The sequence below is a fragment of the Triturus cristatus genome, chromosome 7, assembly GCF_964204655.1.
Source record: "Triturus cristatus chromosome 7, aTriCri1.1, whole genome shotgun sequence".
In the NCBI taxonomy this organism is placed as follows: Eukaryota; Metazoa; Chordata; class Amphibia; order Caudata; family Salamandridae; genus Triturus; species Triturus cristatus.
This window is the reverse complement of record NC_140590.1, coordinates 1,191,074,955-1,191,090,669: the sequence shown is the minus strand read 5'-3', so window position 1 is coordinate 1,191,090,669 and position 15,715 is coordinate 1,191,074,955. Positions and strand designations below refer to the sequence as shown.

Genomic DNA, 15,715 nt, shown 5'->3' with positions numbered 1-15,715 from the left:
CCTTTTCTAGTTGTGATCTGTCTTAACTTCGAAAAGAGCGGCATATTGACAACTAATCTGGTACTTACTCTTGAACACAACTGATCTGATACTTGATCTTGAACACACTTAGTACGAAAAAACACAATAATGAACAAAGTACAATAAAACAATCATTCATACCACAATATGCAGGACATTTTAACACGTTAAAAATAAAACACTAAACCTTCTAAAAATGACCAACAATGATGACAGTCTGCATAACTAATCACCAAGCAGAATTCTTGACAATAACTAGATACTTCGGAATACTTGATATACGGCTAAACCGTACATATACACTGTTAAACAGTGCAGACCGGATTTGTGTACCCAAATCCGTCTTGACCGGCACAACCTATGTGCACGTCAACACGCCTCCCCGGCGATGGTACTCACCGAGTAGCTCACAACGAAAGGCCTCGGAAACTGAACTTGATTTCGGACATCGGACCCTCTGGACATCGGGACTTCGGAAACCTGGTGGGCCTCTGTATACCTCGGATCTTGCTCTCTCAGCTAGGCTCTGGTCGGGATACTTCGCGCTTCTCACCGCCTCGTCTGGGTTGATCGCAGCCTCAGTCGCCCCCGCTTGACCGGAGGGAGCTACAGGAAATCCTGCTGGTACGCGTTATGGTCCGTCCAGCTGTGGCAGGAGACCGGGCCTGCAACGCACCGCCGGCGCGTGAGATGAGAAAGTGTCCCTGTTCGGGCGCCATTATGTGGTAAATAAAATCTTCTTTACCGAACTGAATTTCATACTGGAACTTTAAACAAATAGCTCAGAATAATAAGAGGCAGAATCCGTGGTATAAGAGGTTTCTGAATGGGCTTTATTCCAAAAATGGCCGACTCGAGTCGCGGCCTTCAGGTTCCGTCACCAGGAAGGTTCAGGAAGTGAAGTACGATAATTTATTGACAGACATGCATTTTTATAGTAAGTACATTACAATGAAATGAATGTAGGAGGCGTAACAATTGATATGAAAAGTGACATAGTAATTACGTAAACGAAACTAGGCGTAATAAGGAATAAAAAGAAACATAATTGGTTAGAGTTATCATATATAGGTGGATCTATAAGATAATACTTGGCATAGATGCGCGCGCAGCAGCATGACGTGTAATTGACGTGTAACTGGGGGATGAAGGGGACTTGACGTTAACTCTACATGTGGAGACGAAAAGTCTAGGGGGTCAAGACAACCTAATCCCAAATCATATCTAACATCCTATGTTTAAAGAACTATGTTATCCACAAAGAAGGACTCTCGGACAGAATCTAGTCTATACTGACTGTATGCGTGCACAAACGTCTAAGTGTCTATATGAGATGCAAGAGGCAGAAAACTTTCCATGGCAACTGGGCTATGAATTACTTGCATGAGCCCAGAGAGGCCAAGCCCCTTGCTCGGAAGCTAAAGGAAATGTTTACCTAAATCACTAGACAGGAATGCATCGGCTGAAAAGCAAAGGAGATAATTCGAAGGTGAAATACAGCTTCTTGGCAGGCCGGTGAAAACTGGCCGAGGCAGGCACCGTTAGCTGCACAGGAAATAGGACAAAGTTCATGGATACAGATGCGAGCTCAAGCTGACGCTTGTCAGAGACAGAGAGCAGGAAAAGGCTTTGAGGACAGAATCGGGCCTACTTCGCCTGAACTGTAAAAATGGAGTAACTGAGCCATATAAAGTCGGTGGCCTTTCATACTTAGGAAGCGAATATCCAGCCCATTGATGACGGATCTGACAGAGAACATGTTGACGGTGGACGCACATGTGTTTGCGTCTTTGAAACTGGAACTGGAGAGAACATACATGTATTTGTAACATGCATATAGAACCGTTGGGGTCCAAGATAGGGGACATAACTGATCAGGGAAATCCACTTTTCCACAACCTTAGAATATCCCCAGGCGTCAGACTGGATCCGGAAGATTTTTCGTCAGCAATACCCCTTGCGCGTCGCTAGGCGTCGTCTGCGGCTTCGCGTCCGTCGTCGGCGTCGTGCGCCGGGATGACGTCGTCGGAGTACTTAGACGCCGCCCTCGCGCGCTGACGTCAGTTCTTCTTTTTTCCGCGCCAGTAAGCGCAGATCCGGGAGAGCTACCCCTTTTAGTCTTTTTTGACTAAATCTTTTTGATCATTTTTGATCCTTGTCTGTCGACATCTGGTGCCGGTAGGATGCCTGGGTTCAAGGCTTGCGAGGATTGCCATCGACTGATGTCGGTGACCGATCACCACCGCCGGTGCCTCTACTGTTTAGGCCCCGATCACGACGCAGAGTCGTGCTCCGACTGCCAGGCCCTGACTTCGAAGGCTAGGCGGGAGCGGTCCCGCAAGCTTCTCGAGCTTCGCCACTCGGCTCCGCGTCGTGCGCGATCCCGGTCCAGGAGGAGGTCCAAGGATCGCTCGCGGAGCCCTAGCCGACGCCACCATCGATCGTCCGGCTCCAAGTCGTCGGGTAAGTCCAAACGCTCTAAGAAGTCCAAGAGGCGACATCGCTCTTCGGACTCCCCTCGCCGGTCGCGCGACTCGGCCGAGGGTCAGGGTGGTTCCACCCCCGCGGCTCCGGCGGAGCCGCAGGCGCCGCGTCCGTCCCCATACCCTCCGGTCCCTGGGACTAACGCGACGCCGGCGGAGGTCAGTGCCTTCCTCTCGGCCATGAGGAGCCTGGCCCCGCCGTCGACGCCCGCTGGCGCGCCTTCGGGCCCCGCGGACTCGACTGGGCGACCTTGCCTGCCGGCGGCTCCGGCCCCGGCGCCGTCGACGACTCCGGTCTCGACGCCGCAGGTCCCCGCGGGGCCCATGCCTGGGCCCCCGTCGACGCCGGTTGACCTGATCACTCCTCCACCGGCGCCGGCGAATGAACCACCGACGCCGCCACCGGCGCCGCCGGCGCAGACGCCTACACCTCCGGCGCCGCCGACGCCTTCGGCGCCGACTCCGGACGGCGTCCCACCCCAGTTTATCCCTATTCCGGACCCGGCGCCGCAACGGCGTCGACCGACGCCGCGTCCGGCGCCGCTGGAGACCTATCATCTCTACAGTCCGGTTCCGATCGTTTCTCCTGTTTATCAGGAATCGGAAGAAGGGGGCGACTGGGAGGGGTTCGAGGACCCTATGGCTGTTCAGTCACAGCTTTCACAGGACTGGGCAGATGAACTGGGGGAGGCCAGTGGGCTGGACACCTCGCCGGACACTGGATTCACTTCTCCTCCGACTGTGGCTTCGGAGGAGGGTGCAGCATTTTCTGTGGTGCTGCGCAAGGCGGCCGCAGCCCTTGGGCTCGAGCTGCCTGCCGTGGCTGTGAGGACTAACATCCTCACTGAGGTGCTTCAAACCGCAGCAAGCTCCACTGAGCCTCTGCTGCCGTTCAATGAGGCCCTCACTGACGTTCTGCAGGGCACCTGGTCCAAGCCCTCCAGAGTTCCTCCTGTGGATAGGAACGTTGCCAGGCGCCACCGCCCTGCTCCGGGCGACCCCAGTTTCCTGTCCCAACACCCCACCCCCGAGAGTCTGGTTATCCAGGCCTCTACCTCCCAATCCTCCTTCCCGACCGCTCCGCCGGACCGGGATTCCAAGAGACTCGAGCAGTTTGGCAAGAAACTGTTCTCGTCCCTTAGTTTGGGCCTGCGGTCTTTGAACACCGCCTGTCTCTTGGACCGTTATTCCCATTCCCTGTGGGATACGGTGGAGGACGTGCTGCCCCTGTGTCCGGAGGAGGTCCGGACACGTCTTACCCAGGCTTTGGCCGATGGGAGGGATGCAGCACGGCACGCCATACGATGTGGGCTTGACACCACGGACTCGCTGGGTAGGGCGATTTCCACCACGGTGGCGCTCCGCCGCCACGCCTGGATGCGGTCCACGTCATTTTCCGGGGATGTCCAGAACACCCTCATGGACATGCCCTTTGATGGCACTCGCCTGTTTGGTGAGAAGGCGGACAGTGCGCTGAACCGCTTTAATTACTCCCGGGCTACGGCCAAGTCCTTGGGCCTCTCGGCTCCGCGGGCGCACACCTCCGCTTTTCGCCCCTTTTGTGGCCAAGGAAGGGGTGCCTCCTCACGTACGCAAAGCCACCAGCCGCAGAACCAACCTGCGCGCAGTCGCGGACGTGGTTTCTGCCGTGGCGGAAATGGAGGACGACGTGGTCAGCCCACCTCCACCCCGGCAGCATCCGCCTCAAAGCCCTCCTAGTCCGAGCTTTCAGGCCCATACCACGCCAGTGGGCGGCAGAGTTCGCCATCACCTGCTCCACTGGCGGTCCATTACATCGGACAGGTTGGTGCTGCAAATCGTCCGAAGGGGCTACTCCCTCCCCTTCGAGACGACCCCTCCAGCCATGCCACCGCAGCACCACCGTATCATTTGAATCTTCTCTGCGAGGAAGTTTCGGCCCTCTTGGCCAAGGGGGCCGTCGAGCGCGTTCCGAGTCCAGAAGTAGGTCGTGGTTGTTATTCCCACTACTTTCTGGTTCCCAAGAAGGGCAAAGGGGGCCTACGCCCTATCTTGGACCTCCGGAACGTCCATGCCTTCCTCCGAAAGGAAAGGTTCAAGATGCTAACGTTGGCTCAGGTTCTAGCTGCCCTAGACCCCGGAGACTGGATGGTAGCGTTGGACTTGCAGGACGCTTATTTCCACATCCCCGTCCTACCGGCCCACCGGCGTTACCTGCGGTTCACGGTGGGCCCCGAGCACTTTCAGTTTACCGTGCTCCCCTTCGGCCTCACCAGTGCCCCTCGGGTGTTCACGAAAGTGATGGCGGTGGTCGCAGCTCATCTGCGCAGATCAGGGGTTCCAGTCTTCCCCTATCTCGACGACTGGTTGTTGAAGGCGGGCTCGCCCCAGGCTGTCGTCTCCCACCTCCAGACTACGGCGGATCTCCTGCATTTGCTGGGATTTTCCATCAACGTGCCGAAGTCACACCTGAGCCCCTCTCACAAGCTCCTCTTCATCGGAGCGGTTCTCGATTCGGCGCAGTTCCGGGTCCATCCACCGGAACAGCGGGTCCGGGATATACAGGCCCTGATTCCCATCTTTCGGCCTCTATCCTGGGTTTCGGTCAGGCTAGTGTTGCGGCTTCTGGGGCTGATGGCCTCCTGCATCCTACTAGTGCATCACGCCAGGCGGCGCATGCGGGCTCTGCAGTGGGACCTGAAGTTTCAGTGGGCCCAGCATCACGGCAACCTGTCCGACCATGTCTTGGTCTCGGAGGGCACTGCACAACAGTTGCAGTGGTGGCTCACGGACCGCGAGTGGGTCAAGGGCAAGAGCCTCTCCCTTCCCCAACCGGAGCATGTCGTAGTGACGGATGCGTCCCTCCTGGGATGGGGTGGCCATATGGGAGAGGCGGAGATCAGAGGCCTCTGGTCTCCCTGGAGTCTCGTCTCCACATCAACCTGTTGGAGTTGAGAGCGATCCGGCTTGCACTGAAAGCCTTCCTTCCCTCTGTCAGGGGAAGTGTCGTGCAGGTGTTCACGGACAACACCACCGCCATGTGGTATTGCAACAAACAGGGCGGGGTGGGGTCGTGGACCCTTTGTCAGGAGGCTCTGCGCCTCTGGACATGGCTGGAACACCAGGGCGTCACCCTAGTGGTTCAACATCTGGCGGGCTCTCTGAACGCCAGAGCAGACGAACTCAGCCGCCGGTGCATGATGGATCACGAATGGCGTCTGAACTCCGAAGTGGCGCAAGGTCTCTTTCAGCAGTGGGGAGAGCCTTGGTTAGATCTATTCGCCACCGAAGAGAACGCGCAATGTCAGCAGTTCTGCGCGTTGGAATTTCCAAGGCGGCACTCGCTCGGCGACGCTTTTCGTCACGAGTGGAGTTGCGGACTGTTGTACGCCTTTCCGCCTATACCACTTCTGCCCAGAGTGCTGAAGAAGATCAGGGACGACCGGGCCCAAGTCATCTTGGTGGCTCCGGATTGGGCACGAAGATACTGGTATCCCGAGCTACTCAGTATGTTGAGCGATCCCCCGATACGTCTGCCCCTTCGGGAGGATCTTCTGTCGCAGCAGCAGGGGACGGTCCTCCACCCGAACCTGTCCAGCCTCCACCTCCATGCGTGGAGATTGAGCGGCGGCAGTTGATGCCATTTGACTTGCCTCCTGAAGTCTGTGATATCATTCTGGCAGCCAGGCGTCCCTCCACAAAGTCGGTATACGCCTGCCGGTGGAACAAATTTGTGGCATGGTGCACAGCAAAGGCTGTGGATCCCCTTTCCGCCCCTCTTTCTGAGGTTCTCCTCTTTCTTCTTTCTCTGGCCCGGCAGGGCTCTGCCCTGGGCACCCTGAAAGGTTATCTTGCTGCCATCTCCGCCTTCTTGCGGCTTCCTGATCAGCCTTCTCTTTTCAAGTCCCCTGTGGTTACACGCTTTCTCAAAGGCATTACACACACGTTCCCTCCTGTCCCTTTTGTAATGCCTCAGTGGGACTTGAATCTGGTCTTGACATTCTTGATGTGCGCTCCCTTCGAGCCTCTTCACAATTGTCCTCTTCGTCTTCTAACTCTTAAGACTGCTTTTCTGGTAGCCATCACCTCGGCTAGACGGGTGAGTGAGCTCCAGGCTTTATCTTCAAAGCCTCCTTTTCTGTCTGTTCATCCGGACAAGGTTGTCCTTCGGCCTCGTCCCTCCTTTCTTCCTAAAGTGGTGACTCCATTTCATCTTGGGCAGTCTGTCACCTTGCCCACCTTCTTTCCAGACCCAAAACGTGCGCTCTCCTTTTATCTGGACCGCACAAAACAGTTCCGGGTGGACGACCAGCTTTTTGTTGGGTACGTGGGCGCTAAGAAGGGGAAAGCTGTGCACAAACGGACCATCTCTCGGTGGGTCGTTTTGTGTATCAAAATTTGCTATTCCTTGGCTAAAAAGGACCCCCCTGTTGGGCTGCGCGCCCATTCTACTCGGGCCACGGCGGCTACTACTGCCTTGGGACGGGGAGTCCCTTTGCAGGACATCTGTCAGGCGGCAACGTGGGCTTCGCTCCACACGTTTGCCAGGCATTATTGCCTTGACAGCCAAGTCCGGAGGGATGGCTTCTTTGGCCGTTCTGTCCTCCAGGACTTTCTGGTGTGATCTTGGTTCGCAGACCCACCACCGGGGATGGTATTGCTTGGGTATCTATTCTAAGGTGAGGAATCTAACTAACGTGTTTCTTTCAGATGAACAAGTTACTTACCTTCGGTAACGATGTATCTGTAAGAAACATTAGTTAGTTAGATTCCTCACCGACCCACCCATCCTCCCCGTTCTGCGAACTGACATCTAGGGTTAAGGTTGTCCTTTCAGGCCCCTAGATTTTATTTTTGGCACCAGTGTCGGTCTTTGCATGGCTCTGCGTTCCTGGCGCGGAAGGCTATGTACAAGAACTGACGTCAGCGCGCGAGGGCGGCGTCTAAGTACTCCGACGTCATTCCGGCGCACGACGCCGACGACGGACGTGGAGCCGCAGACGACGCCTAGCGACGCGCAAGGGGTATTGCTGACGAAAAATCTTCCGGATCCAGTCTGACGCCTGGGGATATTCTAAGGTGAGGAATCTAACTAACTAATGTTTCTTACAGATACATCGTTACCGAAGGTAAGTAACTTGTTCACTGTGTCTAATGCAGAGATGGACGCCAGATCAAAGAGGCTTTGGACTTCTACGAAATAAACATATAAGAGAGGGGCGTAATAAAAGTGAGAATTTACTGTGTCTTCTTCAGACTGTTAGCTTTCTGTTCAACACACAGCATATGCTGACAGGAGACAGCTAGCAGTGAAGTTTCGTCTGTTGCCCTTTTGTCCTAGTGTACATTATAACGTTTTTTAAAAAAATCAAAACCTGTATGGCTTCTTTCTACGAAGTCCAGTGTTTAAATCAACGCTTTAACATTGTGGTTTAGTGAAGGGACCAAAACTCAAATTGTTTCAGGTTCAGGTTGCGCAATCAGAGTTTGAGCTAAGGTCTGATCTTAATTGTGATTTACATGTTGAGTACTTTAAGTAATCTAGCAAATTAATTATCAGAATACTTGAACAACGACTTGTATCTAAAAGAAAATAAAGTTGTTAATGTTCTTCATAGAAAAAGCCTAATCTCTTGTATTACTGTAGTGATGGCTCAATCTTCAGAACCAATTATACTGTATGTGATAGAGAGAAGAGAAAGGCTCCTGAAGCTTTTATACTGTTAATAGTATAGTGATAGATCAGAGATGAATATGAAGACAGAACTATTGGTAAAGATTTTCGACTACACACCAGGCAATACCCCAAAACATGCATACAGTAGCCAAACCCGCACTTACCAGTGATATTTCTCAAGCAAAAGACTGACTGGTTTGTGTCAGAATATTTGAGACCAAGGTGTGAAAGTATCTGAACTCGACAGCATGGCAAGGCCATGTAAAGGGCAGTATATTGCTGCATAAATATCTGTTAACATAACGATAAAGAAAAATGTTTCCCATGTTCATTTTGTGTTTTTAGGATCAAAACAAAGAATTACTTTACTGATATCGTCCTGATGAAGAACAACAAGATTTCAGTTTTAGAAAATTCTCCAAAACCAGGTATGTATGTGCTGGTAAGTATTCCTGTTAATCTAGCGCACACCAAATCCTGGAATTTTGCTCCTTCTGGCCAAACTGCAAGGATTAGCAGACCCTCTTTCTTTCCCTATCACATAAGCTCTCCACCCAGTGTGCAACAGGGTACCCTCCCCTCACCTCAGTCCCAGTCACTCCCAGCCCTCATTACTCATTATGTTCACCATCATTTTAGCTCCGCCCCAGTCACTCTATTAATTTCTTCCTCCACTTCTGCATCAGCCACTTCCTAGGTTACTCACCACTCCAGCTCTGCAACAGTCGCCTAATGAATAGTCATTATCCCAACTCTACACCAGTGACTATTAGCAGGACCTCACTCTTGGGATGCAGCCCTCCATCCTAGCCATAAAACCAAAAGCCCAGAATAGATTTGTTCATCTGGCATTTGTCTTTTGGTCATTCTGCTTTGGTGGCTCACAGCGATATGCTTTCTCCTACCCCAGTGACTGAGGGCCATGACAAGTTGCGGTGCGGATATTCCCCCACCAGTGCAGAGACCCCACCACGACCGCAGAGCCTCCGCCATGACTTTGGAGATTCTTTGTAATTGGACCCTTAATATCTAACCTTTTTAATTTGTCTTTTGTCTTCAGCATGCTACTAAGTCTGGTGAATGGGAGGTTGCCATGAAGCGCACGTTCCCCCCTTGGAAGGGTGATGACCTGGGAAGTTGGATAACCAAGGCTCAGCCAGATTTTGGTAAGCAATATCATTGGGCTCCATGTATAGAAGTGGTTGTGCTGATTTGTGAGGCCCAATTGTAGGAGGAATATGTGATATCAGTCCAATGCCAAAGCTTAAACTTCATGGATGATTGTTCTTCTGTTCTCAAGGCATATTTTACCCATATTTAGCTGGGTAACTCTAATTCACTTTAGCTGACTTTTAAGTTTGGTCAGTTGAGTGTAATCTAATGTCTGACAAAAACAAAATGAAAGCACCCACAGCTTTAGAAGCTATTTACCCGTTTAATCCAACAGGTTTATATGTATATGTTGCAAGACATTAAGACATTGTCATCAATCATTTTTGTGTATTGCTTATTCTGATAGAGATTTGTAGCCACAGATTCCTCACCTTTTGAATATTCCCCAGTCATCAGACTGGATCCATATACTTTCAGCAGTATGTCTGCACGCCACCATGTAGCTCTGCACTGACACATTTTCGCTCCGGAAATGACACGCAGTGCCTATATAGGTGCCACCCCTGCGCACTGATGTTAGTTCCTTTCTTTTTGTGCCACCAGACATTGAGCCAGACTGCCATTCATATCGCTGTGCGACAGTTAACTAAAAAGGTTTCTTCAGTGTTCAAGGGATGTCACACCAAAAACAGGTTCTAAGCCCTGTAGGAACTGTTGTAAACAAAGGTCTGTGACAGAACCCCACCAGGTATGCCTGTGGTGTCTGGCTTGAAGCCTTTCTTCCAAGACCTGCAGCAATTGCGCGTCGATGAACCCCCAAGGCCATCAGTGACCGTGAGACGAAGCTTTACATCTCCAAGCATAAAAAGACTCCTTGACAGGGTCCCCTCCAAGTCCCGATCCTCGTCCAAAGTTTGATCCCGATTCCGCTGCAAGAGTCGCCGCTGCTTTGGAGGCCGATCTTCATTGTGGTCAAAATCATCTGGTAAGTCCAACGACAATTCGAAGTGAGATTCCTCCTCGCTCCACTTATATTGGCTTGAAGTGGAGTGGGGGTGGCACCACCTCTATAGATCTCACCTCGGAAGTCACCTGACTTCAGGGATGATCTCACAGCTGGTTCCAGCACAACCTGAGAGTCTGGGGCCAATAGCCATGCCACATCAGATCCGAGATCTGCACTGCCATGCTCTGGCTCTTTGGACACCTAGCGTCTCTGTCTGACACGCCTTTGGGCACCAAGGAGCTGAAACGACCTTCCACATGGAGTACCCATGGCGGGTTCACCCGTGGCGGCAGTTGAACCCCCTCAACCCGTCTTGCATCTGGCTCCAGCCCTGACATTGCTTCCGGCACCACAATCTACGGACTTCGATGCCAATGCTGACTCCATCGACTCCTAAGGAGGAGGTCTTGATAATTATCTCTGATGCTGATTCAATACCGGTCTGACCTTGCGCCTGACTCCTCCCAAGACACCACCTCCCCCACTTAATTTACCACCACAACATGGGAGAACACATATTCTGCATTCCCTTTTTGGAATGGACAATGCTTATGACCCGGTTGATGAGTTCACTCCAGGATGATAATTGGTACGAGGACTTTCAGAAGGCTAGTGGTCTTGATACCTCCCCGGAAACTGGTCTGCTTTTGCCCCTGGCCACAAAGGAATCCGCTTAGTATGCCATGGTTATACATAGGGAAGCTGAAGTTCTTGACCTTCAATTCCCCACCTTTGAGTTTAAAACCAGTATATTGACAGAAGTCCTCCAACCGGCGCAAACATCTTATGATCTCCCATTTAACAAGACATTGACTGATACTTTATTGGGGCCTTTGGCCAAACCTTGTTCTGGGCCCAAGTTAATCCACCATGCCCTGCTCTAGGTGACCCTGCTTTTCCCTCAGAGCACCCTTCTCCTGAAAGTCTAGTGATGCAAACCTCCACAAGTAGATCTAACCCGAACACCTTTCCTGCCATTCCCCCAAGAAGGAATCTAACCAGGTGGAAATGTTTGGCAAACATGTATTTTCCTCTACCAGTCTGTCCCTCCGACCTTTAACACCGGCTATTTATTGGGATGCTACTCCCACACTCTTTGGGACTTGGTGGTACAAGCCCTCCATGGTGTGCCTGAAGATCTTTAACCTTTTCTCGCTCAGGCAATGTAAGATGGTATTTTATTCAACATAATTAGGGATCCCGGGTAGGGGCGCTAAGAGAGTAGAGGGGTCCTCACTAAAGAAGATGTAAGGAATACATCCTCCCTATCGTATACTCAACAAACCAAAAAGTATCCCCTCTGGAACCAAGATGGTTCCTAAAGAAGAAGAAATGTGCAAAAAAGGGGACGGTAGGACAGTATACCAGTTGATAGCCGACCCACTATTGTGGGTGGGAAGGGAAAGAGACCCTTTTCTTGATATAACCCTCACTTACTCTAATATTGACATGCTTCATCATCTGGTTCACCCCAACTCCTAATGGTCAGGGTGGACTCAACCATGTTTCAGGAAGCCCTTATAAAGACTGTGTGTATGGGGGTGTAACTTTAAAGATACAATTCCTCTCCCTCTCCAAAGGTATCCTTTATTAGTGGTGTGGGAGGGAAGGTTAAAAACAAATGTAGGGCTAGATGATGTGTTGGTCAAATGACCCTAGAACACCAACATGTTTCAGCCCTACCTGATGGCCTATATTAGGCCCTGGGCATGCGTCAGAGTTGGCAATACTGAAGTCACTTCCCCTGAAGACGTGAGCATGCAAATGCATGTGAAAGACATTAATTAAATTAATTTGAACAAGGAATGTACTTGCCGCTGTTTCCAAGAGGAATTACCTGTGGAAAGAAAGTACATATACAGACGTACAAGTTGTAACTTTTGTGCTGTAAAGCCAGTGAAAAAGGTGTGCTGTTGCCGTGGAACTTCACAGTGCTGTCTCCCATAGAGAAACATACACGTGTAGGTGCTTGGTAGTGGCATTCAGGGTAGGTTCACCAGAAATGCACGTGGTATAATGGTCTAGTTGATTTCATATCAGTGGCACTCAAACAGAGATCTTATTTTTCGTCCAATGAAGCATAAGATGCCCGGATTGAACATGGCTCCACATATGTGGTCTCATTCACTCCATAGTGGGGTTGCTCACACTCTCATCAACATTCACAACTTCCTTGTGTTGTGAGAACTCGAATATTTGTTAAGGGTGGTAAGCGTAGTGAGAGAGATTGCCAAATACCAGGTTGTAATTCCCATATACTTCGTTGGTTGGTTGTCTTGCTGGCGTTGTTGCTGTGTACCACCCTATCCCTGATACTCCTTTTTTTTTTTTTTTTTTTTTTGGAGAACAGTGTTTTTTTCGAAGTAAGCTGATTTGATGTTAAAATACGCAAGTGTTTATTTATGGTGCGTTTTATCACATTAGAAGCCAAATTGTAGGTAGTCACACATATCAATGCACTTGTTTCAGGTTTTGTTGGTCTTTTCCAGGAGTCTCTCCCAAGGAATGTTGCGTGCTAGTTTTTTTTTGCCATGTTTACCACATGGGTAGGGTAACCACGGCCCTGGAGATTTTTGGGTATGTTTCCTGCTTCTCTCTTGAAATCCTCAGTTTTGGAGCAGTTGCATCTAATACGCAGAAACTGGCCCATGGGTAGGTTCTCCCTCAGTGCTCTTGGATGTGCACTTTCAAAATGCAGTAGACTCTTTAGGTCTGTGGGTTTTGTGTATAGAGAAGTGCAGAGTTTGCCATCTTCTGCGGTGATGTTGACATCCAGGAAGGACACCTGGATGTTAATGTGTGTCATTATGAACTTTAAGAATGGGTTTCTCTCATTCAACCAGTTGTTGAAGGATTCAGTGGTGTTGTCGTTCTTCTGCCAAATTACTAGGACTTCATCAATGTATCCTATCCAGAGACTTATTTGTTTTCTGTATGGATTGATGGTCCAAATTTTATGGTCCTCAAACCGCTCCTGCACAAGCAGGCCACACTTGGGGCAAACGCACTGCCCATTGATGTACCGTGGCGCTGGCGGTAGATCTTTTCTTTAAAACCAAAGAAATGTTCCTTTAGGGCGAGTCTGACTAGTTCCATAATCCAGTCTACAGGAGCATTCCACTTCAACTCTTGGTTGTGTAGGAGGTCATGGATCACTTTCAGGCTCTCTTCTTTTGGGATACTAGTGTAGAGCGCCTCGACATCCAGACACATCAGTGTTTCACTGGTTGGGTCCTAATCCAGCTCTTGTAGGATGGTCAGTAGGTGAGTAGTATCCTTGACGTAGGATCTTGCTTTTATAACCAGTGGCCTCAGTCCGCGCCTCTCGAGAGGGAGGTCGTGGGACCGGTCGCGGAGTCATCACCACCACTCATCTTCGAAGTCTTCGGGTAAGTCGGAGCACAAAAAGAAGGCGAAGAAGCATTGCCGCTCTGTGTGTTCTCCCCATCCGTCGGCAGGCATGACGCGGTATGCGGATGGTGGTCGTCCTGCGGCTCCGCCTCCGGAGCCTGCTGGGTCAGCTCCAAATCTCCCTCCTTTTCTGGGAGCCAGAGCGACCCCTGCCCAACTTCGTAGTTTTTACGAAGCCCTTCATTCCATCTTTGGGCAGCCCGACTCCGCCGGCGCACCTTTGGGCCCTGCAGATTTGGCTGGGGGCTCTAGGCCTTTGAACACGGCGGCTCCGGCCCCGCAGGGCCCCCATGGAACCAGGCCTGGATCCGGATCGGCACCGGTCAACCTTACGACACCTCCTCCGGTGTCGAATCCACTGACGACGCCTCCACCCTGACCTGAACATGGAGCCGGACCGACGTCGCCCAATGCCGGATCCGACGCTGGCCTGTACTTTTGTACCACTGTTCTATCCTGGTGTTCTCTATCGCCCTGAGTGGCAGCCAGAAGCGGGCGAGGAGGACTTGGAGGGGTCTGTTGACCCTCTAGCAGACCAGTTGAGTGAACCGGATGGGAGAAAGGAGTTGGAGGATGCCAGTAGTCTGGAGACCTCTCCAGAGCTTGGTATGCTTTCTCCCCCTACCGTGGCTACGGAGGAGGAAGCCTCATACGCAGTGGTGTTGCGTAGGGCGGCTCCTGACGGAGGTGATTCAACCGGCAGCGACCTTTTCGGAGCCCCTGCTGCCGTTCAATGAGGCCCTCACTGACATCCTTCTGGGCACCTGGTACAAGCCCACCACGGAGGCTCCTGTGGATAAGATGATTGCCCGATGCCACCGCCCGGCCCAGGCCACCCAATTTTCCTCTCCCAACACCCTACCCATGGGAGCTTGGTGGTCCAAGTCTCTGCTTCTAAGGGCACATTCTGTACTGCTCCCCCAGATAGGGAATCCAAGAAGCTCGATCATCTTGGTAAGAAAATGTTTTCTTCTGCCATCTTAGAACTGCAGTCGGTGTGGGACACTGTTGTGCAGGTGCTGACACAGTGTCTGGAGGAGACCTGGGCCACTCTCTCCTGTGCAGTCGCTGTGGGCAGATACGCAGCCAAGTTCACCATAAGGTGTGGCCTGGACACCGCCGACTCGCTAGGAAGAACGATTTCAACGTTGGTAGCCCTGAGACGCTACGCCTGGCTTTTCGGGCCATGTCCAATCTACTCTTTTGGACCTGCCCTTTGATGGTCGTCACTTGTATGGCGACCAAGCGGACAACGTGTTCAAGTGCTTTAAGGATTCTAGGGCTAGGGCCAGATCCTTGGGCCTTGCTTCCACTCGTCCCGCACAGTCTGCTTTTCACCCCTTTTGTGGCTACGGAAGGGGTGCCCCACCACTCTCCGCCCAGAGCCACAGGCCGGCTCAAGCTGTCCAGCGTATGCGTGGCTGGGGACTTGGGACCCAGCGACGTGGGTCTGGGGGCCAGCAGGCGGGCCAGTTCACCAGCGCCCCCTCTGCAGCAGCCTCCAAACCTTCCTAGTTCGGCCCGCCAGGGCCACCAGTTGCCAGTGGGTGGCAGGTTCCACCATCCCTTCCCCCACTGGCGGAACATCACGTCAGACAGGTGGGTTTTGCAGATAGTGCGAAGGGGCTACTCCCTCCCCTTCGAGACAACCCCTTCATCCATGCCACCTACATTCCAAGGCATGTCGGAGGATCACTTGGCCCTTTTCAGTCAGAAAGTTGCGGCTCTCTTGGCCAAGGGAGCCATCGAGCGCATCCCTGTGCCAGAAGTAGTCGTCGTTGCTGCTCCCACTGCTTCCTGGTACCCAAGAAGGACAAAGGCCTGCGTCCTACCTTAGATCTCAGGGACGTCAACCGCTTCCTCAGGAAGGAGAAGTTCAAGATGTAGACATTGGCTCTGGTTCTGTCTGCTCTCAACCCTGGAGACTGGATGGTAGCGTTGGACTTGCAGGACGCCTATTTCCACATCCCCATCCTGCCGGTCCACACGCGTTACCTACGGTTCACGGTAGGCCACGAGCACTTT

The 15,715-nt window shown here is 51.9% G+C and overlaps 1 protein-coding gene across 3 annotated transcripts in view; it reads left to right on the top strand.

The window, feature by feature from the left end:
- Positions 1-15,715, top strand: part of TEP1 (telomerase associated protein 1) — a 1,383,286-nt gene that overhangs the window by 1,296,385 nt on the left and 71,186 nt on the right. For 2 of the 3 annotated variants that reach the window (XM_085618536.1, XM_085618535.1), the window contains exons 51-52: positions 8,506-8,602; positions 9,221-9,326. In XM_085618536.1, coding sequence (XP_085474662.1) covers positions 8,506-8,602; positions 9,221-9,326 — 203 coding nt within the window. The remainder of the gene's footprint in view (positions 1-8,505; positions 8,603-9,220; positions 9,327-15,715) is intronic. The other variant, XR_014966740.1, reaches the window with a different exon arrangement.